Source organism: Ovis aries, chromosome 24 (genome assembly GCF_016772045.2).
Source record: "Ovis aries strain OAR_USU_Benz2616 breed Rambouillet chromosome 24, ARS-UI_Ramb_v3.0, whole genome shotgun sequence".
Classification (NCBI taxonomy): Eukaryota; Metazoa; Chordata; class Mammalia; order Artiodactyla; family Bovidae; genus Ovis; species Ovis aries.
The window spans coordinates 10,565,082-10,590,531 of record NC_056077.1 but is presented as its reverse complement, the minus strand read 5'-3'; the positions used below and the strand labels follow the sequence as shown (position 1 = coordinate 10,590,531).

General features: G+C 56.3%; 1 protein-coding gene across 3 annotated transcripts in view; it reads left to right on the top strand.

The window, feature by feature from the left end:
• The window catches only part of LOC105604659 (uncharacterized), a 166,254-nt gene that overhangs the window by 125,109 nt on the left and 15,695 nt on the right, over window positions 1-25,450 (top strand). Inside the window, exons 50-67 of one of the 3 annotated variants that reach the window (XM_060405889.1) lie at window positions 903-1,040; window positions 3,468-3,642; window positions 5,756-5,877; window positions 6,425-6,565; window positions 8,027-8,140; window positions 8,247-8,375; window positions 9,012-9,173; window positions 10,856-11,020; window positions 14,779-14,947; window positions 15,375-15,559; window positions 15,782-15,874; window positions 16,033-16,237; window positions 17,845-18,029; window positions 18,111-18,208; window positions 20,253-20,437; window positions 24,714-24,738; window positions 24,848-24,919; window positions 25,030-25,142. In XM_060405889.1, coding sequence (XP_060261872.1) covers window positions 903-1,040; window positions 3,468-3,642; window positions 5,756-5,877; window positions 6,425-6,565; window positions 8,027-8,140; window positions 8,247-8,375; window positions 9,012-9,173; window positions 10,856-11,020; window positions 14,779-14,947; window positions 15,375-15,559; window positions 15,782-15,874; window positions 16,033-16,237; window positions 17,845-18,029; window positions 18,111-18,208; window positions 20,253-20,437; window positions 24,714-24,738; window positions 24,848-24,872 — 2,316 coding nt within the window. In that variant the 3' untranslated portion in view covers window positions 24,873-24,919; window positions 25,030-25,142. Of the gene's footprint in view, window positions 1-902; window positions 1,041-3,467; window positions 3,643-5,755; window positions 5,878-6,424; window positions 6,566-8,026; window positions 8,141-8,246; window positions 8,376-9,011; window positions 9,174-10,855; window positions 11,021-14,778; window positions 14,948-15,374; window positions 15,560-15,781; window positions 15,875-16,032; window positions 16,238-17,844; window positions 18,030-18,110; window positions 18,209-20,252; window positions 20,438-24,713; window positions 24,920-25,029; window positions 25,208-25,450 lie in introns of those variants that run through there. The other 2 variants (XR_009598382.1, XM_060405888.1) reach the window with 2 other exon arrangements.

Sequence of the window (25,450 nt, the reverse complement as noted above, 5' to 3'; positions counted from 1 at the left end):
CGCGTGGACGAGTTTGCAGTGTCCAGGCACTCATTTTGCAAAAATCCTCTGTTTGAATTTGTCAGATTGACGGTGTGAGGTGTGATTCAGGTTGGACGTTTTTGACAGGGGAGTCACTAAATTAATGATGTTTCTGGAAAGCTCTTAGAAATACCAATTCTTGACCCAGTTTCTACAGGCTCTCTTTTTACAGGTCTTAGGTGGGGGCGCAGAGTCTATATTTTTAGCATGTGCCCTGAGTGATTCTGCTCTTCAACCAGCCTGGAAATTAGCTCATGATTTCACATAGTTTCCACATCAACACATTAATAAAGTGTGTTTCATCATCCCAGTTTATCTGGTTAGAGAGTGACGTCCTAAGGGGTTATGGAACTAGCTAGAGGTCACTCACCTCATGCCTGGAAGAGCCAGAGCTGAATCCCGGCCTGTTTGATGCACTGTCTGTGTGCCGTCCTCTGCTCCAGACTGCCCCCTCCCATTTACAGTGATAATTAGAATGCCTGCCTGCTGCAGGCTGGTAGCCACCTGCAAGTCAGTGTTAGAGCATGAAGGGCATGGGAGATTGTTGTCCTGGCCACACCTGGTGATCTAACCTGAGCTTAGGACCCTTGTGTGTGCTAAGTTGCTTCAGTCATATCTGACTCTTTGCGACCCCATTGATTGCAGCCCACCAGGCTCTTCTGTCCATGGGATTCTCCAGGCAAGAATACTGGAGTGGGTTGCCATGCCCTCCTCCAGGGGATCTTCCCTGGACCTCACATCATCACAATGCATCTCATCCAGGGAGCTGTGGGTCTTTAAGTCTGGGGGCTTTGGGAGGCAGAGCCTACTTCCAGCACCTTCCTGAATGTTCTGTCAGAGACTTGGCTGAGGAATTCTGCCTTGCTTTCCTTCTGACCCAGCTACAATACTCTGAGGGTGGAGCCGAGGGCACATTTGTGTTGATGGTGGAGGAGCATCATTTCCACATGGGCGCCGGGCTCGCAGCTGCTAAGAACAGCCTTACCAACATCATCAAGCTGGAGCAGACCTTCCCCCAGGTGCGTGGAGGAGGCCAGCACAGGCTTGGCTGGCGGGGGGGGGGGGGGACGGGGGGATGTTCCCGGGGCAGCCCTTTAAGAAAAGAGGAATTGTCCTGTTTTCTGGGAGGATCCACTACAGGCAGGGCTGTGGTATGGGCAGAATTTTCTGGAATGGATTCTCAGCTGGTTTCAATGTCCCTTCTTCCCTTCCCCTGTCCCTCCCTCTCTCCCTCCCTTTCATGTTATTTACTGAGCATGTACTAGGTGCCAGGCCAGACACTGTTCCAGAAGCTGGGGATGTTGCTTAGAGCAGTCTGATGTGCCCTTCCTCTCATCGAATGTAGTCTAGTGGGGAGACTGCGCCTGCAAAGCATCAGAGTCATGGGCAGGAGACGTGTCAGGGAGATCCCCTGAAGAAGGAAATGGCAACCCACTCCACTATTCTTGCCTGAAAATCCCATGGACAGAGGAGCCTGGTGGGCTACAGTCCATGGCGTCACGCAGGAGTCAGACACAACTTGGTGACTAAGAAACCACCAAAAGTGGGGAGACTGACCAACAACATAAAGAAAATCAAATAAGAAAAATATACCAGATGATGATGCCTAGTATAGAAAAGGGCTTCCCTGTGGCTCAGATGGTAAAGACCCTGCCTGCAGTATGGGGTGATATGAGCGGGAATGACTGGGGAGCTATTTAGGAGGCCAGAAAAGGCCCCCTAAGGAGGTGACAGTGGAGTTAGCCTGAGTTAACCATTTGGAAGCCTGGTGACAGGGCCTTCCAGGCAGAGGGAACAAGATGTGCAAAGGGCCTGGGGCAGGAATGACTTTGGCATGTTTGAAGAACAGCCACTGCGCTGGAGCAGGATGGGTGAGGCGGAAAGAGCAGGCAGGAGTGGGAATCTAATCACGCAGGGTGTGTCAGGCCACAGAGAGGGGTTGGGGTTGTATCCTCTCTGAAATTGGAGGCCTTTGAGGCCCTGATCCAAAGGGTCCTTTCAGACTCCTCTGGCCGCTGTGCAGCGAGTGACCTACAGGGGGCAGCAGAGGCACCAGTGAGTCAGCCGTGAGCAGAGTCTCAAGTGGATGGTGACTGCAGCCATGGAATTAAAAGGTGCTTGCTCCTTGGAAGAAAAGCTATGACCAACCTAGACAGGATATTAAAAAGCAGAGACATTACCAACGAAGGTCCGTCCAGTCAAAGCTATGCTTTTTCCAGTAGTCATGTATGGATGTGAGAGTTGGACTATAAAGAAAGCTGAGCGCCAAAGAATTGATGCTTTTGACCTGTGGTGTTGGAGAAAACTCTTGAGAGTCCCTTGGACTGCAAGGAAATCAAGCTAGTCAATCATAAAGGAAATCAGTCCTGAATATTCATTGGAAGGACTGATGCTGAAGCTGAAACTCCAGTCCTCTGGCCGCCTGATGCGAAGAGCTGACTCACTGGGAACCCTCATGCTGAAGGAGAAGGGGGCAACAGAGGATGAGATGGTTGGATGGCATCACCGACTCAATGAACATGAGTTTGAGTAGACTCTGGGAGTTGGTGATGGACAGGGAAGCCTGGTGTGCTGTAGTCCATGGTGTTGCAAAGAGTCGGATGCAACTGAGTGACTGAACTGAACTGAGAGTCTCAAGAATGATGGTGTCTTGGACCGAGATGGGGGCAGTAGTGATGGGCTTTAGAGACATTTAAGAGTAAACTCCCTTCCTCCCCGTGAAAGTCTCCTCCACCATCCTCCTGTGGCACCCAACAGCTAGGAAGAATGCCCGTTGCTGAGCCTTCGCAGAGGCTGTTCCTTCTGCCTAGAATGCCCTTCCCTGTTTTGTCAGGCAGCCTCTTTCTCTGTGTTCCGTTTCCCCCTTGAATATCTTCCATGGCTTCTCTTGTCACCTTACCTTACATTTCCTAATTCTGTGACTGTCTCCCCACCAGCCTGGAGTCCCTGAAGGGCCAGGGTCAGTCTTGGTTATCTTTGTCCCCCAACCCCCAGCCCTGGGTCAGGAACATCACACCAGCTCATTAAATGTTTGAGAAATCCTTCTGCCGACCACAGCAGCCCCTCGTGGCACCACCCATGGGTCCAGCCCTGAGCTGAGCATATCACTCCCCTTGTCTCACTGAAGTCAGCACTATTATTCTTACCCCAGTTTATAGATGAGGAACCTGAGGTTCAGAGAGGTTGGGAAACTAGCCCAAGGCCACACAGCTTGGAAGTGGAGCTGAGAGGCGGCTGTCCTCTTCTCAGGGGGCATCAGTCTCTGGTTTGTCATACCCCTTCCGCCCCCTTGCTCCACTCCGTTACATTATCTACCAGCCCAGTAAACAATTAGAGCTTTGTTTCTCGTCTTTCCTTTTCTGAAAGCTTCTCTCCTTTGCTACCCTCAGCAGGAACATGGGCTGGGCTTCCCAGTGACCCAGCTCCATCTCTTTTTTTTTCCCCAGTTCCATGCCCTTCCTGGGGAGCTGGTCCTTCAGACCTCATACGAGCGAGCCCGTGGCACCCAAGTCCTGCACCACATAGTGCTGTGGGACGGGCAGGGCATGGCCCTCAAAGGGAACCTCAGTGGGAGCCTCTCCATGCCCTTCCTCAAGCCCGCTGGGACCCTTGGTCTGCAGGGTGAGTCTCCCAGGTGCCACGCATCCGCCCATTCACTCAGAGCATCATCACTGAGTGCTTGCTTATCCCAGGCACTGTTCCAGGCACTGGGGGTCCACTGGGAAGCAGGATGGCCCAGGTCCCAGATCTCAGGGAGGCGGGTTGTGAGCAGGGACACATACCGAACAAGATAACATCAGAGTGTCTCCAGGAGTGAGAACGCCTATGAAAACAAGCAGGGTTTGGTTTGGGGGGAGGAGGGGTGGAGCTCCTCCAGGTGGGTGGTCTGGGAAGGCTTTTCTCAGGAGGTGACTTTCAAGCTGAGCCCTGAGTGACAAGAAGGTGAAGCTCTGGGGAGATCATCGTGGGTGGAAGAGGAGGAACAGCAGGTGCAAAGGCCCTGGGGTGGGAACAGGCTTTGTGGCTGGAGTGGACTGATGGGAGAAGCAGAGGGGCGGAGATGAGGTGGGAGAGGTTAGGGGAGCCAGGACACACAGGGTCTCAGCCTCTGACAAGGAGCTGGGGCTTTTCCTGAGTGTGATAAGACAGGAGGGTGAGGTTAGCATGTGGAAGACGTGGCGACCCCTGCATCCCCGAGGGGTTGCAAGCTGAGGCTGACAGACTGCAGGTTGGCAGGGGAGGTGAGTGTGGTCCCAGCGAGGGCACCCGTGATCCCCTGAGGCCCTCCAGGAAACAGCCCCATCCCCAAGGGCCCTGCAGACACACAGGCTGTCAATTTGTGTTTGAGGAGTCTGCGTACACAGAGCAGAAACTGACCTGCTGGCCTGCCAAGCGGGAGACGCAGTGCAGACCCTCGCCCGGGGTGGGCATGGCTTGGTGGGTGGCCCAGTGGGGTTCCCCAGGGTCAGGGTTGCCACATGTGTGCCCTGCAAAGCAGAGAAAAAGAGGATCCTCAGCACACCAAGCAGTGTTTGCTGTGCATGCCTGTGTGTGCGCGTGTGAGTATATGCATGCTCAAGGGGCCCACGGATGGGCTGAGCAGCCTGTGGACCCTGCTGTGTAGTTACTGGGTGCAGGAAGCAGTGGGTTGGGCAGGGGGAGTGAGGGGTAGCGGCTCTGCATGTGGTCAGTACTCCTGGACTGGTGACCAGCTTAGAGCCACTGCCTCTGGGCACAGCTCCCCAGGGTCCATGTAGGGACAGCCCCCTTCCAGAGGGTTCAAAGGTGGTCTTTGTCTGCAGTGGAGTCTCAGGTGGACTCCTGCTCTGGGGGGTCTAGGAAGACAGAAGCAGTTGGTGGCCTCACGGGATGGAGTCAGACAGTTCCGGAGGTCAGGGCAGCTGGACTCAGGCTTCAGAGATGAAGGAAAAAAATCAAGGGCAAGGAGGTCTCAGCAATGGGCTGTGTTGTACTCCAGGGTGGAACAAGAGCACGAAGTAGCTGAGTGTGACCAGGCGGATGTGGAGCATTCAAAGTGGCCGGGGTAACCATGCGTGTGAAGGACCTGAGAGTGATATTGGAAGGCGTATCTGTCAGCTACTGCTGTGTAACAAATGACCCCAAACTCAGTGGCTTACAGTAGTAAGAATTCATCACTGCTAATGAGCCTGTGGGCAGCTATCTGGTCTTGCTCACGCATCAGGGTCAGGCCCTAACTTGGATAGGTGGTGCTGCTGATTTCGGCTGCACTTTCTCACTTGTTTGGGGGCTGGTTGGCTGTCACCTGGTCCGGGACAGTCTCTGCTGAAACATCCAGGCTCTCCTCTGTGTGGCGTCAGCATCCGGCAGGCCAGCCTGGGTTTAATCTCATGATGGCTGGGCAGGGGTCCCAGAGAGCCAGACAGAGCTGAGGCCTTAAGGCCGAAGCTGGGGTTTCACAGTGTCAACTTCACCAAATTCTACAAGCCAGTCACGAGGCCGGCCCAGGTTCCAGGGCCAGGGCAACAAATTCCGCCTCTTGATGGAGGAGATACAAGGCCTCCTTGCAGAAGTCCTGGCGTGGGGCTCTCATGAGGAAGCTGATGGACTGTTGAGTGGCATGGGGACCAAGAGAGGGGACAGCTTCTGAGTTTTGTGCAGATTACATGCGTGTGTGGCCCCGAAGTGGCCCCTGGCCCCCTCTTGGCCTCAAGCTGATGCCCCCACCCCTCCCTGTACGCCCCTCCCTGCCCAGTGGAGCTCATCCACCTGCTGCCCCTGCCCTTGCCACGGCACTGCAGCTTCCGCCTGACCTCCGAGCATTCGACACGCCGTCACCAGGATGACCTGGTTGTGGGCTGGGACGGCAAGGACCAGGTAGGCATCAGGCTGGAAGGGGACCCAGGAAGCCCACCTTGTGGCCTGAGCGGGACACTAGGGGCCCTGCCCTGCCCGAGGAGCGTTATGGGGCCAACCGGGCTGAGCCCCGGTCCCCAAAGGACCACAGGAAGAGCACTGGCGGGGAGGAGGGAGCCTGGGTCCCAGCACCACCTGGATGATAACAGGAAGACCAGTGGCTGACACATAGCGACGGCCTCTTGTGTGCCAGGCAGCCACGCCCCGTTTCATAGATGAAACTGAAGCTCAGAAGGGAATGGAGCTACTGAAAGGCAGGGCTGGGACTCAGACCCATGAAATGCCTCTAACCCGCAGTCCCCTCTCCGTCATATGCTTGTCCCTATCTGCTGCTCTCCAAGCCTCAACTTACTCCTCTGAAAAATGGGCTGAAGCTCCCAGAGGACCTCCCCTAGTGGTGGGCCAGCAGCCCTCACTCCCTTGACCGTGATGAAGGAGGTGACCTGCGCTGGGTGGTGGGGAGGGCCTCTCTGGGGGAGGCCTCTTGCTCAGCCTGTCCCCTCCCCAGGTGGCGCTGTCCTCCTCTCTGCGGTGGGAGAAGGGCAAGCTGGCCGCCCGCCTGGCCCTGGCTCACCCCTTCAGCCTCTCCTGGTGGCGGGCCGAGGCCAGTGGCCTTGCTGAGAGCAGAGGCGGCAGGCAGAGCCGGCAGGTGAGCAGGGAGCAGCCGCGGGGCCCTGGGTAGATGGCTTTTGGGGGTGGGTGAGCCGCATGGCTGAGGCCACGGGTGGGACATCTGGGACCACGTTTGGGGGAGGAGGATCTTGTTTGTTCATCAAAGACAAGGACCTCTCTGGAATCACAGTGTCCTGAAGCTTGGAACCCCAGGGGGGCCTTCATGCATTCATTCCTTCACTGGGACTGTATTAAGCACCTAATGTGTTCCAGGACATGTTGAGGTGCAGGCGTAGTCCCTGCATTGATAAAGCTCACATTTTAGTGGGAGGAGCAGTTCGCGAGCATGTCTGGTTCATCACTGATGCGCTGGTTTGTTTAGCTGGTCACTGCAGGGGTTCACACAGGACAGCTTGGACTCTGCATCTGACTGGGAGGCTTTGGGCAGTCTTCAGCACCTCTCTAAGCCTCAGGTGTTTTTTTTTTTTTCTATGAAATGGGAGACAGTAGGCCAGTGTGTGCCAGGCAAAAGAGAATGAGTGAATAAAAAATTAAGAGTTGTGATAAGTTCTATAAAGAAAGTAAGGAGGGTACTAAGAGAGAGAGTCACTGGAGCCCGGTGGGGAGGGGACTTTAGATGGGGTGGTCAGAGAGGGCTTCATGGAGGAGGTGGCTTGTCAGCTGAGGACCCATGGATGAAGGGGAGCCCGGACGAGCTGGAGGAGCAGCAAGTGCAAAGGCCCTGAGGTGGGAACAGGCTGGGAGCTTCAGGAGGAGCCAGAGGCAGTTAAGACCAGCACGGAGGAAATGATGGGGTGGGGGCTGGTGAGGCAGGAGAGCTGAGGTCAGGTGAGGGGGCAGACCAACTGTCTTAGCTCGGGGCTGCCATAGCAAAACATCACAGGTTGGGTGGCTTAAACCACAGCCTAGAGGCTAGAAGTCCAAGATCAAGGCGCCAGCACAGTCAGGTTCTGGTAAGAGCCGTCTTCTTGGTCTGAAGCTTTCTCTCTGTGTCCTCACATGTCAGGGAGTAAGCTCTGTGGGGTCCTTCTTACAGAGCATGGATCCCATCGTGACCCCCCCCCCAACCCCACCCCATCTAACCCTAATCGCCTCCCAACACCTCCTGATGTTGTCACATTGCAGCTTAGGGCTTCGACCCACAGGCCCCAGTAGGGGTTCAGATTTCCCTGTCCTGGGAAATGTGTTGAGAATGGGGATTTTTCCACCCAGTAAACACTTCGGGTCTGCAGTCTGAGCGTGGCTCTGCGCTCTTACAGGCATGAGCCGGAAGAGAAGTCTGTCTCAACTCCCGCTTGCCACCTCCATCCCCTAGAGGGTGGGCAGGGGACCACCAGCTTCTCCACCTCCCCCCGCCCAGGCTCTGCACCTCTCCCTCCCTCTTCCCTCCCCACCCTGACACACAGATGGGGGGACCTCAGCCTCTCCTCCGCCCCACTTCTCCCGTCCTCCTGCCACTGGCTGCGTCTCCATGCAGGTGCAGCTTGCCTGGAATGGAGGGCAGCCGCTGGCCTTGCAGCTCACCTGGGCCGACAGGTCCCCGGCGCAGAGCGCCTCCTGGGATGGTTGCGTGGCTGCCTCCCTGGGGCAGGTACGCACTGCCTGCCCTTCCAACCCGGCACCGGGCTCCCCCAAACCCCGGGCCCTGTGCTGCCCCCCTGCTCCCCAGTCACATCCACCATCCTCTTCCCTGTCAGCTCCAGGACACCTGGGGCCTGGGCGCCCTCAGGGCCTGTGGGGCCTTAACGCAGACCCCAGCTGTACTCAGCGAGTGGCTGGATCTGTCCTGGGATGGACGCCGGGTGCAGCAGAACCTGACGTACGAGGTGAGGCCTGGGGAGCTGGGTAGCCCCACTGGCTGCAGAAAGTGCCTGGCTCTGGGGCCATAGGGTCCTGGGTATAAGTGCTCATTGTGCTGGGGGGCCCCGGGCAATGCATTTCTCCACTGTGAACCTTGGTTTTCTCATCTGTGAAATGGGTACAAGTATCCTTCCCTGACTGTAATGTCGTGAAAGCGCTGGGAGGTCAGGAAAGCAAGGTGCCCGGCATGAGGCAAGCACTCCCAGGGAGCAGACAGAGGAGTGGGTGAGCCCAGTGGGCTGCCGGAGAAGGGTAGGGGGAGGTGGGGAGCTCAGGTTCCCAGAGGTGTCAGGGTCAAGGTCTCGCCAGCGTCACCATCTGCCCAGGGCTCCTGATGGACTGAGTGCTGCTCTGCAGAGCCTGGGGCAGGGGCTGGGCCGTGGAGAGATGAGGGCAGCTGGCCTGGAAGTGCCCTTGTCCCTTCCGAGTTTCCAAGGCCCACAGCCCCTCCGTCTCCCAACAGAGGTCCTGCCCGGAGTGTAAACGCCCTCTGTGGGGCTGCCCGGGGCTCTGATGGGGTTCCAGGCACCTCCTCTCCTCTCGTGAGGGTCTCCTTCTCTTCTGGGATGAGCCCCCATCCCAAGATGCCCTCTTCCTTCCAGAGGCACCAGCCGTCCCTCCCGGACAGGATCCATGCAGAGGCCGTGCTGGAGCACGTCCTCGGGGCCCCCTGCTCCACACAGAGCTTCCAGGGGGACGTGGAGACGGACCATGCCCACTGGCTGCGCCACTCCCTGCAGCTGGGGCTCTGCCACCTGCCCAGGGTGAGTCTGTCCCTGGGGAAGGGCCCAGGGACCCAGGGGTGAAGAGAGAGGAGGGTGCCCACCCAGGGCAGGGGTGTGAGTGAGGGAGCCGGGTCCCATCATCACGGGTCTGCCCAGGCCTGCAGGCAGCCCTGGGCAGGGCTCTCTCCTCTCTGAGCATCTGGTGTCTCATCTGAGGGATGGGAGACACGGTTGGTTCCAGCACGTGAGGTGATGGGGAGATTTAAGGTGAGGCTCCGGGAAAGTGCTTGACACGTAAACCAAGCTGCTGTTCTCATTGTTGTTAGGGGGAGGGGTTGGGACCCCTATCCCCCAACATTCCCCTGGGTTTGTTAGCTAGTTGATTGGTCTTTTCTGCCTTCCTCCACCCACCTTTTACCCATCTTTCCAGCCAGCCAGCCAGGCAGCCAGCCAGCCAGGCAGCCAGCCAGCCAGGCAGCCAGCCAGCCAGCCACCTACCCACCCTCCAACCCATCCTCCCGTTCATCCATCCACTCCTTCATCCTCCCCGTCCTCCAGCCTCCTCCCTTCCATCCGTCCTTCCCCTTTCCCATCCCCCACATCCTCTCATCTCTCTAACAGTCCCGGGGGTCACAAACTTTTCCTCCAAAGGGCCAGGTAGTGAATATTTTACTTACTTAAACAATTTACTTTTGTTTGTGCTGGGGCTTTGGTCTTTGTTTGTGTCACCGCGTGAGGGCTTCCTCTAGGTGCAGCGAGCGGGGGCCGCTCTCGGTGCGGTGCTCGGGCTTCTCCCTGCGGTGGCTTCTGTTGCAGAGCGTTGGGCTGTAGGCACCAGGGCTTCAGCAGTTGCGGCGCCCAGGTTTAGTTTCTCTGTGGCAACTGAGATCTTCCCGGACCAGGGACTGAACCTGTGTCCCCTGCGTTGGCAGGCAGATTCGTAACCACTGGGCCACCAAGGAAGTCACAGTAAACATTTCAGGTCTTGCAGACCATATGGGCTCTGTTGCAGCCTCTCAAGTCTGCCATTCTGCCGTGAAGGCCACCGTGGAGGACGTGTAAATGAAGGGGTATGGCCAGTCCCAATAAAAACGTATTTACAAGAACAGGCGGTGAGCCAGATTTGGCCCATGAGCCGAAGTTGCCAGCCCCCGATCTGTCCATCCATTCAGAGAGCATTTGTGGGTCTTTCTTATGCAGGCTCTGTTCTAGGTGCAGGGACAAGGACGGTGAAAGGGACAGACCAGGTGCCTGCCCTCCCGAAGCTGAGTCCCGTGGGTAGAAGATGAACAAGACAGGGGTAGTGAATGCTATGAAAGAACGAAGCAGGGAGAGGGGACAAATGCAGAATGCGGTGAGACCAGCCAGTGCAAAGGCCCTGTGGCCGGAGCATGCTGATGGGTGTTTGAGGAGCACAGGATGGCTTTTACAGAGAGAGCAAGGAGGTGAGGTTAGGAAGATAATGCACGTCCACAGGACCTGCCAAGGAGACCGGCTTCTCCTCCAGGCGCAATGGGAAGACAGAGGCTTTGAGCATGGGGACAGTGTCTGATTTGCATTTTCTTTTTTTAAGGTGGAATGGAGGAGGGGCTCTAGGGTGGGGCAGGAGTGGAGGCTGGGATAGGCTATTGTGAGGGGCTGCCGCCTGGACCCGGGCCTAGCAAGAGGAAGCTGTGCTCCTGTGCCTCCCTGACCGCCGACATCCCCTTTTCTTGTTCCAGGCCCTCTTGGTCTCTGGGGAGCACACCCTGGGCAGTGGTGAGCTCCTGCTACACTCCAGATGCCAGCTAGGCCTTGCCCCAGACCCAGATCACAGCCTGCACCTCAGCCTGATGCTCCGTAACCACAGCAGGCCCCGGACGCATGACTACTCCGGGGAGCTGGAGGTAAGGTGGCTGCCCGCCCCAGAGGAAGAGACCCTGATGGCCATCTTTCCCTGTCTGGCCAGTGGACCACCACTGACTGGGCAGCCCTGACATCTAGTGGCCAGTATTGGAACTGCAGACAGGCACTCGGAGGGGGCCTGAGCTTACTCATAGTGGGACTCCCTGAACCTGCCCACCCCCAACCCTCTGCCACCAAGACAAAACAGCTCCTCTGCTGCCCCAACACCAGCCCTTCCCATAACCAAGAGGCAATGGCTGGACTGCCTGGGTTTGAACCCCAGCCCGACCTCTTCCTAGCTAGCAATTTACCTCTGCTCTTTGTGCCTGTTCCTCACCTGTAAAGTGGGGGTAATCACTGCACCTGTCCTACCTCCCATGGGATTAATATTGTAGGGATTAAATATGTTACCGTGTGTATTTCTTAGAACAGAGCCGGGTGCAAAGCCAGCACTAAGAATTAGCTTCTTTTATTGTATAAGTCTGTTCACTCACTCAGTCGTGTCTGACTCTTTGTGACCTCATGGACTGTAGCTCACCAGGCTCCTCTGTCCATGGAATTTTCCAGACAAGAATACTGGAGTGGTTGCCATTTCCTACTCCAGGGGATCTTCCTGACGCAGGGATTAAACCTGCATCTGTTGCATCTGCAGGTGGATTCCTTACCGCTGCACCACCTGGGAAACCCCAGCTGCTATTATTATTGGCTGTTATTGGCCCAGTCTTCTCTAATCTCTCCCTTTCCTGGCAGCCCAGGGAGGTAGAAAGGGTTCAATACCTGCTCTGCCCTCATCTGGCCAAACGGTATTGGAAAGGGACCTCTCCGAGCCCCATTTCCTTACCTGTAAGTGGGGGTCAGATATATTTCATAAGGTGGTCAGTGGGGTTCTGGGCACCCCTCCTCTCCACCCACACAGCATGGGTATACAGTAGGTGCCCCATCAGTGCTGCCATATGCCTATCTCTGTGTCTCCCTGACCTTGACCTTGTGACTTTCCCTTTACTAGCCTCAGTATTCCCCTCTGTCAAATGGGGACAAATCCCACCTCCTCTGCAGAAGTGTTGGGAAGAAAAGAGACAGAGCTCACACGGCACACACACACAAGAAGTGCTCATGCGCAGGGCATTTCCTGCCAGTGTCCAGAGCTGGACGAGGCGTTCTGTGTCTGGAGCTCACCCAGCCCCCGTTTCCGAGCCCAGGAGCTGTGATGGTTTCAAAAGCGTTTTCCTTCCTGAGGCTTGCCAAGGCTGGCTCTCACTTCTCCTTTGGCCAGCCAGGCCGCCAGCCGCCCCCACATGTGTAATCCCAGTGCCCCCAGGTTCACGTCTCCCGCAGTGGGTGGTCAGGGAGCGGCTGGTCCCTCTGCTTCCATCCCGAGCCCGTGGGTGGCTGCCTTTGACAGCTTCTCCCTTGCCCAGGCCCTCTCGCTCCATTGTGGGGTCTGTGGCACGGGGAGGGCTTTCCCAGCCTGGTTTGGTGTTCACACCAAACGGAGAAGAGGGACAAAATTCAGGGGGGCAGGCACTTACCGCAGCTGCTGGGGCCCCAGCCACTCAGTGACTAGGATGGAGCTCAGATGCAGGAGGCCTTCTACGAGGAATACCCCAGGTGTGGTGTGCAGATGCGTGACCTCCTTCCCCCACCGCCCCCGCCCCTCCCACCGCACCAGGCTCACTGCCCGAGCCTGTGAAGTCTCCTAGGAATTCCTGGGCACCACTCCTCCCACCCACTCAGAAATCTGCTGGAAGGAGACTCAGGAAACGGCATGTTTTGCGAGCACCCTGAATTGGATTCCTATGGCTAACAAATTACCCACCAACTGAGTGGCTTAACACGGCAGAGATTTCTTCTTTCACAGTTCTGGAGGTTAGAAGGCTAAAATCAAGGTGTCAGCGGGGCCATGCTCCCTCTAGAAGCTCCAGGAAAGGATCCTTCCTTGTCTCTTCCAGCTGCTAGGGGCTGCCAGCAATCCAGGAGTCGCTTCATTATCCCAATCTCTGCCTCTGTCTGCACATGGCCTTCTCTTTTTTTAATGTTTATTTTTATTTATTTGGCTGTGCTGGGTCTTAGTTGCAGCATGTGGGATCTAGTTCCCTGACCAGCGATTGAACTCGGGACCCCTGGAGAAGGAAATGGCAATCCACTCCAGTATTTTTTTTTAATATTTTATTTATTTGGCTGTACCGGGTCTTAGTTGTGGTATGAGGTCTAGTTCCCTGACCAGGAATTGAACCTGGGACCCTGCACTGAAAGCATGGAGTCTTAGCCACTGGACCACCAGGGAAGTCCCCACCTGGCCTTCTTGTAAGGACACCAGTCATTGGATTTAGGTGTCCTTATATGACTTCATCACAAATGTATTTCATCTGCAAAGGACAGACATGCAAGTAACCCCACGTTCACAGGTACCAGGGGTAGAGTTCCATCAAGTCTTTTTGAGGAACACAATTCAACCCATAACACACCTCCTGCACACATTCACACAAATACACACACACACACAGGAATTCTGATTCCTGATAAATTTTGAGAACCACTGTTCTACATCTGATCTTACAGATTTTGAAACTGGGGTAACACACTTACTCTGGGCTGCACAGCTTGGGAGATGCAGTATTTGGACCAGAATACAGAGGAGCTGAGTTCAGGCCTGAGGGGGCTCGCCTCCCCCACAACTGCATCTCAGTCAGCCTGCTGCCTCCCCTCCCCCTGGGTCTCCCTCAGGGTTCCTTCCCTTTAGGCCGCTGAGGGTTTTCCTGACTCTGCCCCACCCTGGGTAGGGAAGATCCCCTGGAGAAGGAACAGGCAGCCCACTCCAGTATTCTTGCCTGGGCAGTCCCGTGGATGGAGGAGCCTGGAGGGCTGCATACAGTCTATGCGGTCGCGAGAGAGTCAGACGCGGCTGAGCACACACATTCAGTACTGTTTTATTGGTCTGTCATGAGTTGTTCCAGCCAGTCGTTCCACTGGCTGTCCATGGGGTTGCTAAGAGTGGGACGCAACTTGGTGATTGAACAGCCACCTGTCTTGTGTCCCCTCCCCTCTAGGCTGGTGGCTACAGGGGCTGGGACGAACTGCTCAGTGGCCCAGCCTTTATGCCAGGTGCCACCCACCATGTCTCCTTGACCTTGCAGAGACATTTGTAGTGGTTGTCCTACAGACACGGAAAACCTCACCGGGCGGGGGACACACCCAGGTGCTGGGGATGTTAAAATGCCAGGGCCCAGCCCCTCCCCCAGTCAGTTAGGTCAGAATCTCTGGGGTGAGGCCTGAGCATCAGGAATTCTTAAGCCATCTGGATGCTGTGTCCGTGCGCAGTTAGGTCCCTGGATGTGGATTTTAATAAGCATTTATGCAGTCGGTAGGGATTCTGAGCCCTGTGTTTCCCTGGTGGCTCAGACGATAAAGAATCTGCCTGCAATGTGGGAGACCCAGGTTCGATCCCCTGGAGAAGGGCATGGCAACCCACTCCACTATCCTTGGCTGGAGAATTCCATGGACAGAGGAGCCTGGCGGGGTATAGTCCATGGGGTCGCAAGAGTCAGACATGACTGAGCGAGTGCGCATGAGCATGAGCTGAGGCCTGTGGCAGGGTTGTGGGGTGAGGGGGACCCGGCGCTTGCTCCTGAAGGTATGGGGTGGGGTGGGCATTGCCTTTCCCCTGGAAGGTTCAACCTGTCTCCCCAGCCACCTCTCCCCAGGTCTGGGGCAGCAGAGGGCAGGGGCCAGGCCCCACTCAGGCCTCTGCCCCCTCCCCCAGCTCCGTGGCCCCAGAGCTCAGTGGCTTGGCCTGCTGGGCCGCGTCTCCACCTCGGCTTCTCGAAGCCTGCTCCATCTGGAGGGAAGCGTGGACGACGGGGATGAGAAAGTAAGGCTGTCGGTGTCTCGGGCCCTGAACTGCCTCCAGGCCTCAGTGGCCCATGAGGAAGGTGAGTGGAGGCTCTGGGTGTGGCTCAGTGGGGCTCAGCTTGGCCCAGGAGAAGTCAGAGATTGGGGAGCTGCGAGCTCAAAAGTCAAAGGCAACCCTGGTAGGGCTTCGTGGCCGCCCCCCCAGCCAGGAGGAGAGGAGCTCTCCGTGGCCACCTGGATTGACTGTGATGCCAGCAGAGGCTGGCGGAAGGTCTGGATCAGAGGTGGGTGTGGGGATGGGGAAGAAACCAGGCTTTGGGGGTGGGGTGGGGGGTCCGAAGGTTGACGTAGGCAGCTCAGTTTGAGGCCCTCAAGTCCCAGGGCCATTGAGCCTCTGCCTGTGGGCAGTGGGGAGCTATAGGAGGCTGTGGAGTGCCAGAGGAGTGGGCAGCTGGGAGGCGGATGGACGAGTCCTGGGCTCAGCGGCAGGTCCCTTCCTGGCCCCAGGGAGCCAAGAGGAGAGCGTGCTGCTGCGGGCCTGCACCCACAGGCGGGCGGCAGAGGTGGAGGCCCTGTTCTGGGACCGAGGGCAGCCCGTCCAGCCGCTGGTTCGCTTGACCCTGGAGGCTGCCAACCAGAGCCTCCGCTTGGCCGCACGCGGCTGCCAGGGGACCCTGCTGGGCCACGTGGAGGTAAGATGGCTGGGGGCGGGGGAGGGGTGGCCCTTCCTACCACCCCCACCCAAGCCCCACCCTGAGGCCACAGGCCCAGGCCCCCCGAGTCCAGTGGAGCCAAGGAAAGCAGAGGCAGACAGCCCGTAGCGTGGCATGCGGGTCTGCTGCCCTGCTGCTGGCATCGAGAGCTTTCTGCCCGCTGCATTCCCGGGGCGCCAGCCTGTCCCTCTGTGTCTGCAGTCCAGGCTGGCTGCTCTCGGGTCCCAGGCGCAAGCCGGGCTGGAGGAGAGGATCCACAGCTTGGATGCCTACGTGAGACAGTTCCAGCGCCTGGTAGGTAGAATGTACTTGGGGTGTCGCTAGAGAAGGGAGGGAGTGTGGGGCTGAGTGGGGTTGCTGCTCTGCTCTGTCTGGGGCCCCCTCTGAGGACATAAGGCGTGCAGGTGGCCCCAGACCCTCACGCTGATCCGGCCTCTGTTTTCCCTGCCCAGGTGCAGCCAGCGGGCGCCCTGGATGGCATGGCCGGCCCGCTTCTGCGGCTGTGCCAGGCAGGGCTGGGGGCCGTGCGGGACGGTGGCCGGGCAGTGGCCGCGCTGTGGGGCCTGAGCCCCGCTGGACGGGCATTCACCCTCCACATGCCGCTCTCCCTGGAGAGGCTGCGGGCGGGGCTGGAGCAGCTGCGGAAGGAGCTAGAACGTGAGTGCAGGGGTAAAGGGGTGTGACCGTGCCCCGATTGATCCACGCCTGACCCCAGGGCCCCTGACCCAGGCCCCTCACACTTGGCCCGGGGCACTGGTTCAAGCAGGAAGGCCACCGGATTTCCAGCGGGCCTGCACCCCAACTTCCTTTAGAGTCCTCTGCCTTATTTCTCATGGACCTACACTCTTCAGACTTGGGGAGCAGTGTGCATTTTTTAAAGAATGAGCCTACTGATTTATTGCTGTTTTTGGCTGGGCCAGGTCTTTGTTGCGGGGCAGGCTTTCCTCTAGTTGCAGCGAGCGGGGCAGAGGGGCTACTCTCTAGCTGTGGCGCACAGGCTTCTCGTGGCGGAGCGCGGGCTCTAGCTGAGGGGTCTTCAGTGGTTGCGGCACATGGGCTCAGTACTCACGGCTCCCGGGCTCCACAGTTGCAGTGCACGGCATTGGGATCTTCCCTGACTGAGGGCCAAACCCACGTCTCCTGCACCGCAGGCAGATTCTTAACCACCGAGCCGCTGGGGAAGCCAGCCGCGTCCGTTCTTGTAGGTCTCCGAGCTCACATCCCTCGTGCTCACCACCTTATTTCTTCTGGGACCTCTGCCCAAGTTTCTTCAGCCTCTGCCTGAATTCTTTAGGGCGTACGGCTTTATTTCTGCGAAGCCCACTGCTGTAGATTCCAGGGCCTGTTTCTGGCTCTGCAATAAGCCCCAGGGAGGCCACACCGGTTGTGACGGCTGCTGTCCCTAGCGCCCTCCTGGCGACACCGGGACCCTCCAGCCTCTCCCAGGGTCCGGGAGCACCAGGGCTGACAGCTGGCCCAGTGGGGGACCCCAGGACCCTGCCCAGCACCAGGGTGGCCATCCTGAGATTGGCCGGTGCTTGGGCCAGACTGGCCGTTCAGTGTCCTCTCACCCCTGCTTGTGTGTCTAGTCAGAATCCCAGGGCCACCCTGGCCTCGATGACTCACTAGGACTCGGCTCTCAGCTTGGAGTTGCACCTGCAGCCGAAGGGCCAAGAAACAGAGCCAGGCTGTGGAGGGACAGGTGTAGAGGAGGCTCCAGGGAGACCCCCCCCCACAACGAGCTCCCAGACTCATCCCCCAGTGGGGGCGCACAGAATGCCCTCAGCACCCCCAGCTTCAGATTGCGACAACACGTGCCAGACATAGCTGCCAAGGGAGCTCACTGGAGGCTCCGCACCCAGGCTCCTCATTGCGAGGTGGTCAGGTGGGAGCCCCTGCCTGGCACAGACCGATGTCCCAGACTCACAGAAGGAAAGGGGGTGTTCAGCGTGTTGTCTGTGCACCCCAGGCCCAGGAAGGCCCTCTCACTAGGTCTGGGAATGGTAGGACTCCCCCAGAATCCAGCCAGGGGCTGCCCTGTGAACGGGCCTTGCAGACGGGCAGTCTGGGCCTGCTGGGTGGACGTCCAGAGTCTCTAGTGCTGCCACCTCATTCTAGGTTGCAGGCTCTATTTCCTTCCTGGGGGCCCGGGTCATCTGGGAGAGGCGGGCTGGTTTCCCTGCGTGGGCCTGGGAGGCAGCCAGCAGCGTTGCACCTGCCGCCAGGCCTGGGAGGCCTCAGGGGGGTGGTGGCTGCCTTTGCAGGGCCCCTGGCCACGCTGAAGGACGCCTACCTGGAGGTGACGGTGCAGCCCCTGGATGGTGTATGGCGGGAGTGGGCAGAGGAGGCCCTGCGGCAGCTGCAGGCCTGGGTGTCCGGGACGCCAGGCACCTGGGGGTCCGGGCCCCTCGGGGCAGCGCTGGAGGCCACAGGGGGCGCCCTGGAGCTGGTGAGGCGGGGCACAGGGGCGGGAGGCGGCCTCTCAGGCGGGGATGGCCCTGACTGCTCTTGTGGCCCCCACCCCTTCCAGGCCGCCCACCGGATGCTGTCTTGGGCCGACGCCGCGCTCTCACGGGCACTGAGGCGGCTCTGCAGACCCCTGTTGCACCTGTACAGCTTCTCGGCCAGGTGACTCCTCCCCTCCGAGGCCCTGCCCCAAGCCAGGCACACCTTCTACCTCATCCGCTCCCCTTCCAGAGGCATTTTCATCCCCATTTTACAGATCAGAAAACTGAGGTCTGGTCTTCATTCTGCAGATATTTTACAAGCGCTCTCTCTGAGCAGGTGGAGTTTTAGACGCTGCAGATGCAGTGGTGAGTGGGACAGGTTCTGGCCCTCCCCCTGGCTGCCTGGGGAAACAGTGACCAGGTTATCTGCCCCTCGGGGGTGGCAAGCCTTCCTGTAAATGGCCTGAGAAGTGATGTGTACAGGTTTTGTAGCTAGCTGGCCCCTCATGTAGCCTTGGTCTTTTGTTTCTGTTAAGAATTCTTTGAACATATCAAAACCATTCTAAGCTTGTAGGCTGTCCAAAAATAGGACACAGGCTGGATTTGGCTACAGACTGTAGTCTACCCACCTTTGAGGTAGTGTGTGTGCCAAGTCGCCTTAGTCAGGTACGACTCTGTGACCCCATGGACTGTGACCCACCAGGCTCCCCGGTCCATGGAATTTTCCAGACAAGAATACTGGAGTGGGTCGCCGTTCCCTTCTCCAGGGGATCTTCCTGACCCAGCAATCAAACCCATGTCTCTTACGTCTCCTGCATTGGCAGGCAGGTTCTTTACCATTCGTGCCACCTGAGAAACCCCTGAGTTAGTACGTTATCTAAATGCTACAGGGAAAAAAAAGGACATGGAGGCGTTTTTTAAACATTAATCTTTAAATGAATTGATTAGTTTGGCCATATGGCGCAGCATGCAGGATCTGAGTTCCCGAACCAGTGACTGAACCCACGCCCCTGCAGTGGAAGCGCAGAGTCTTAACCGCTAGACTGCAAGGGAAGACGCCGATGGGGGCATTTTAAAGAGTGAGGCCATGGTTGGCTTCAGTGAGAAGGCAGCATTTGAGCCTTGAAGGGCGAGGAAGTGAGCTGGGTGGAGTCATGGGAAGAGAGTTCCAGGAGGAGGGCAAAGCCTGTGCAAAGGCCTGGGGGAGCAAATGCACCTGCTGCTGGAGGAATATGAAGGAAGCCAAGGGGAGCTGGAGTGGAGGGGAGCAGTTAGGGAGATAACAGGCCTCTGGAATGCACAGGAGGTTTTGAGCTGAGGACATGCTCTGCCTTTCATTTAATAAGATCCCTCTGGCCCCCATGTAGAGAATAAAGACTGGGGGCAGGAAGCGGGGGACAGAAGTGGGCAGCCCAGTTTAGAATGGTCCAGGCAAGATGGGAGGGTGGCTGCACCGGGCAGTGGCAGCCATGGAGGAGTGTGAGGCAGTCAGACTCTGAACAATCCTGTAGGACTGGCCGACAGATTGGATGTAGGTGGTGAAAGAGAAGAGGCAGGGATGACTCCAAGGGTTTTGGCTTTGATATTGAAAGGGTGGAGGGTTCATCTGTGGAGTAAGGGGGGTGACTAGGGTACAGGGATCAGCTTAGAGCTTTTCTAGTTGCCTATGGCTGCTGTAGCAAGTTACCACAAGTTCAGTGGCTTAATGCAACACAGATGCATTATCGTGTGGTTCCAGGGGTCAGAATTTCAAAATGAATTTCAGGTTCTTTCCTTCCCTTTTCCAGCTTCTACCGGCCACCTTTCCTTGGCTCGTGGCCCCTCCTCCATCTTTAAAGCCAGCAGTGTAGCAGCTTCTCCCCTCTGACCTTTGTCCTTATATCTTTCCTCTGCTCCTCCTTCCTCTTCCAAGGTCCGCTGTGATTCCAGTGAGCACATGTTTAACCCGTCTCAGGATCTTTAGTGTGGCCGCACCTACATAGTCCCTTTGGCCACCTAAGATGATGTAGCCTTTCAGCAGCTTGGGCGTCTTTGGGGCTGTTGTTCGGCCTGCTGTGCTGAAAGTGAGTGGCGTGGGGCTCCTTTCTGGCCTGTTGAATTTGAGTTGCCCTCCAGACACCCCACTGAGGCAAGCTGTCTTTCTGAGGCCTGGGCCATCAGGCACTTTGGGAAGGGTCAGGAGGCCTTCATGCTGGGGTCTCCCAGCTCCTCTGTGCTCCCTCCAGGGACCGCTCAGTGGTGGTAACGCTGCCAATGCTGCCGGCAGGGGACGAGCCCCTGGATGTGGCCCGCGTGACTAGCCACCTGGTGGAAGAACTGCTGCTGCGGCCACTCCGAGCACTGTATGGGACCAGCGTGCTGGCCGAGTACCACCGGCTCAAACATGGCCTGCTGGGGGCCCCCTCTGGGTGTAAGTCCTGCGCTCCTCCTCTCTGAGAGCCCCTCTGCCCTTTGGGATGCAGCGGCCTGACCTGGCAGGGACAGATGGACAGTGGGACCATCCCCTGCTACTACAGGGACACCCTAGCATCACAGTGCTGGGCCCATCTGCTCCCAGGCTGAGTGCCGAGGCTACTGGGCTTCCCAGGGTCACACAGGACTAAGGCTGGGCTTCAGATCTAAGGCATTTGTCCAGAAAGTCACAGCCTGAGCCTGAAGCCCAGCACGGAAGCATGGCGAGTGACTGAGGACCAGGCCAGCTCCCTCTGGGGGGGACTATGCAGGAAAAGCATAAAACAGACCTCCAGTTGCAGCCAGAAGGCCACTAATCGAGTCCAGACTGTCAGTCAAGACTTCGAGCCAGAGGCAGGGCCAGGAACAGTCACAGCTCTGGGGGCTGGGACCGCCTGGGAGTTTGCATTCTCTCCTCCGAGTATGTGCTGGCGACCCATCCCACCTCTCTGCCACCCAGAGGGGGAACGTGGCTCACTTGGGAGGTAACGGGTGTATGCCTTTGGCACCCGGGAGGGTCTCAAGTTAGTGGGCAGGGCTTGGCAAGGAGTGGTGGGTAGCCTAGGGGGTCTTGTGATCACACAGGTGAGGACAGGTGGGAATGCGGGCAGGTGGGAGCCACCGGAGTCAGGGGTACTTGTCTGACAGGCAGTGGGGCAACCGGAAACAGCGTGGTCCCCAGGTTCCACATGCATGACCTGGGGTCGGCTTATGACCTTTGGCTCTGACACCTGACAGAGGGACCCTCCTTGTGAGGCTACCATGGGCTGGCCTGGGTGTGTGTTCAACAGACGGGGCTTCTCTTATCTGCTCCCTACCCAAGCCTCTGCTCCTCTTCTGGCCGGGTAGGTCAGAACCCCCCTGTCTCAAGCCCCCTTCTGCTCACTGTGAAGATGGCAGGGCCTGGCCCAAGTGGCACCTCCCTCCTGTGGGATGGAGCCTTTGTACTTTTTCTTAAAATAGTGAACGTGTCTCTTTGCTGTAGCTTCAGTGAGGTTATAGTCCACCTGCTACCCAGGTCTTTTTTGAACTGTGGGTACAATTCAACAAATTCTGACCTTCTGTCAACGGTGACAAGAAATGAGAGACAGATGGGAAAATGCCATTTGCATTCATCTTTATAAATAAAATGACGTGGTCAGTTCAGTTTGGAGGCAAAGGTGTGGTTCAGTTCAGTTTAGTCACTCAGTCGTGTCCAACTCTTTGCGACCCCATGAACTGCAGCACGCCAGGCCTCCCTGTCCATCACCAACTCCCGGAGTTCACCCAAACCCATGTCCACTGAGTTGGTGATGCCATCCAACAATCTCACCCTCTGTCGTCCCCTTCTCCTCCTGTCTTCAGTCTTTCCCAGCATCCGGGTCTTTTCAAATGAGTCAGTTCTTCGCAGCAGGTGGCCAAAGTATTGGAGTTTCAGCTTCAACATCAGTCCTTCCAATGAACACGCAGGACTGATCTCCTTTAGGATGGACTGGTTGGATCTCCTTGCAGTCGAAGGGACTCTCAAGAGTCTTCTCCAACACCACACTTAAAAAACATCAATTCTTCGGCGCTCAGCTTTCTTTATAGTCCAACTCTCACATCCATACATGACCACTGGAAAAACCATAGCCTTGACTAGACGGACCTTTGTTGGCAAAGTAATGTCTCTGCTTCTTAATACGCTAGGACTGAAGCGACTTAGCAGCAGCAGCAACTAGGCTGGTCAAAACTTTCCTTCCAAGGAGTAAGCGTCTTTTAATTTCATGGCTGCAGTCACCATCTGCAGTGATTTTGGAGCCCAGAAAAATAAAGTCAGCCACTTTCCCCATCTATTTGCCATGAAGTGATGGGACCGGATGCCATGATCTTCGTTTTCTGAATGTTGAGCTTTAAGCCAACTTTTTCACTCTCCTCTTTCACTTTCATCAAGAGGCTCTTTAGTTCTTCTTCACTTTCTGCCATAAGGGTGGTGTCATCTGCACATCTGAGGTTACTGATATTTCTCCCAGCAGGGAACCTGGTGTAAATCCTTTTGTTGTTTTCTGAAGTAAGGATGTCACTGATTTACAATATTGTGTTAATTTCTGCTGTACAGCAAAGTGACTCAGTTATACATATGCTTTTTAAAAATATCCCTTTTCATTTATGGTTATTGATATGGAATATAGCTCCCTGTGCTATCCATACACGCGTTGTTGATCTATCCTACATGGAATAGTTAGCGTCTGCTGATCCCAACCCCAGTCCTTCCCCACCCCTCCCCTTCCCGCTTGGCCGCAGTGAGTCAGTTCTGTGGACAGGCTCCTTTGCGTCATGTTTTGGATTCCTCATGCTAGTGGCATATGGCATTTGTCTCTGACCGTTTATTTTATATTGGAGTATAGTTGAGTAACAGTGTGTTTGTTTTAGGTGGATAGCAAAGTGATTCAGCTACACATGTGCACGCATCTTGTTGTGTCGTCTCAAAGTCATGTCCAGCTCTTGCAATCCCATAGAATGCAGCCCGCCGGGCTGCTCTGTCCATGGGGTTTCCCAAGCAAGAATACTGGAGTGGGTTGCCATTTCCTTTTCCAGGAGCTCCTCCTGACCCGGAGATCAACCCTGCATCTCCTGCACTGGCAGGTGGATTCTTTATCGGGAAGCCCATACATATATCTTACTCGTTTTCAAATTCTTTTCCCATTTAGGTTGTTACATAATATTGAGCAGAGCTCACCGTGCTATATAGCAGGTCCTTGTTGTAGGTCATCCGTTTTAAATATAGTGGTATGTATTGGGCTGGCCAAAAAGTTCACTCTGTAACATCTTACAGAAAAACCCAAGAGATCCTTTTGGCCAACCCAGTACATGTCAGTCCCAAACTCTCGTAACTGTCCCTCCCCCTACCCATCCCCTCCGGTGTCTGTAAGTTCATTCTCTAAGTCTGTGAATCTGTTGCTCTTTTGTAAATAAGTTCATTTGTATCACTTTTTTTTTTAAGATTCTCACATAAGATCTGTCTGTCTTTCTGTCTGACTTCACTCAGTATGACCATCTCTGGGCCCATCCATGTTGCTGCACATGGCATGATTTCATTCTTTTTAATGGCTGCTATTCCACTGTATACACGCACCCCATCTTCTTTATTTGTTCATCTGTTGATGGATGTTTGTTTCCATGTCTTGGCTCTTGTGAACGGTGCTGCTATGAACACAGGGCTGCATGTATCTTTTTGGATTAGAGTTCTGTCTGGATATATGCCCAGGAGTGGGATCGCTGGATCATGTGGTAATTCTATTTTTACTTTTCTGAGGAACCTCCATACTTGTTTTCCATAGTGGCTGCATCAACTTACATCCCCACCAACAGTGTAGGAGGGTTGCCTTTTCTCCATATCCTCTCCAGCATTTACGGTAATTTTTCATGATAGCCATTCCGACCGGTGTGAGATGGCATTTCATTGTAGTTTTGACTTGCATTTCTTGAATTATTAATGATGTTGAGCATCTTTTCATGTGCCTGTTGGCTATTTCTTCTTTAGTGACATGTTTATTTAGGTCTTCTGCACATTTTTCTATTGGGTTTGGGTTTTTTTTTATATTGAGCTGTATGAACTGTTTTATATTTTAGAAATTAAGCCCTGGTCGGTCACATCGGTTTGCAAACATTTTCTCCCATTCCGTATGTTGTCTTTTCATTTCATTCATGATTTCCTTGGCTGTGTAAAAGCTTGTAAGTTTGATCAGGTCCCATTTGTTTCTGCGTATTTCTATCGCCTTAGGAGGCTGCAGGTCGTCCATTTAAAGTGTCCGATTCAGTGGCCGCTGTGCATCCATCAACAAGGTCAACTACAGAACCTTCCTCACCCCCAAAAGACACCCTGCATCCCTTAGCTGTCTGTCCCCATCCCCAGTCCACTTTCCGTCTGTGGATCTGCCTGTTACAAACTGTATGAACAGAATTATGTAACATGTGCCCAGGCTTCTCACTCAGAGTTTCCAAGGGTCCCCAGTGCTAAAATGTGCACCACCCCTTGGTTCCTTCTTGTTGCCGACTTGGCTGTAGACTGTTCACCTCGGGGCATCCCTAGAGCTCAAGTTGTCTAGAAGCTGGGGTTCCTGGAGACAGACCCCACTCCCCAGGTGGGCTGCCCCTGAGGACACCAGCCAAGGAGCAGGGACACCCTGGGCTGCCCTGTGGGCTCCAGGTCCCCCACCACCCCATAGCCAGCGCAGTGGGCCCCACTCACCCTGCCTCTGGCTTCTTCTTCCCAGACCACGCTGTGGTGGCCGGGGCCAGGTACGTGGTGACCTTTGACGGCCGGGTATGGGGCATTGGGGACCACTGTGGCAGCTTGCTGCTGGCCCAGGACTTTGCTCACGACACGTTCTCGCTGATGCTAAACCAGGCGGGCTCGGGGCTCACATCGCTGACCGTGGGGCTGAACCACACCATCCTCGCCCTCTACCCCAGCCTGAAGGTGAGCCTGGCGAGCGGGGTGGGAAGGTCACCGGCCATCTTTCCTGCCTCCTGCCATGTCCACACGCATGTGCCCCGTGGAGCCTGTCCTAGCCCCTGTCTGGCCCACAGACCTACAGGCTGTACAGCAACTCCCTGCCTGGGGAGAGCTGTCTGGACAGGGACCTGCCTCCCGCCAAGACCAGGAGGGACGACCCCAGGATTGAACTGACCAGCAAGGACGGCGTCTCCATCACCTGTGACGTCCCTGCCGGCCTCTGCAGCCTGACTCTGAGCATCTGGCAGCATGGTGGGTCTGGGCCCCCGCTGGCAGCCTCTGAGTCAGTGCAGTCAGTTTCCGGGGCTGAGGCTGACCGATCTCAGTGGGCAGTTACTCCGTGTCCTTGGGAGGATGAGGGTGGGAGGCCCAGGGATGCTTTTGGGCCTCTGCTGGTCCTGGGGGTTCACAACCTGAGCAGATATCAGAACAGCCCAGAACTGGAAGAGGTGCAAAGCTCATCTCTTCCAGCTTTGATCACGGTCAGTGCTGGGA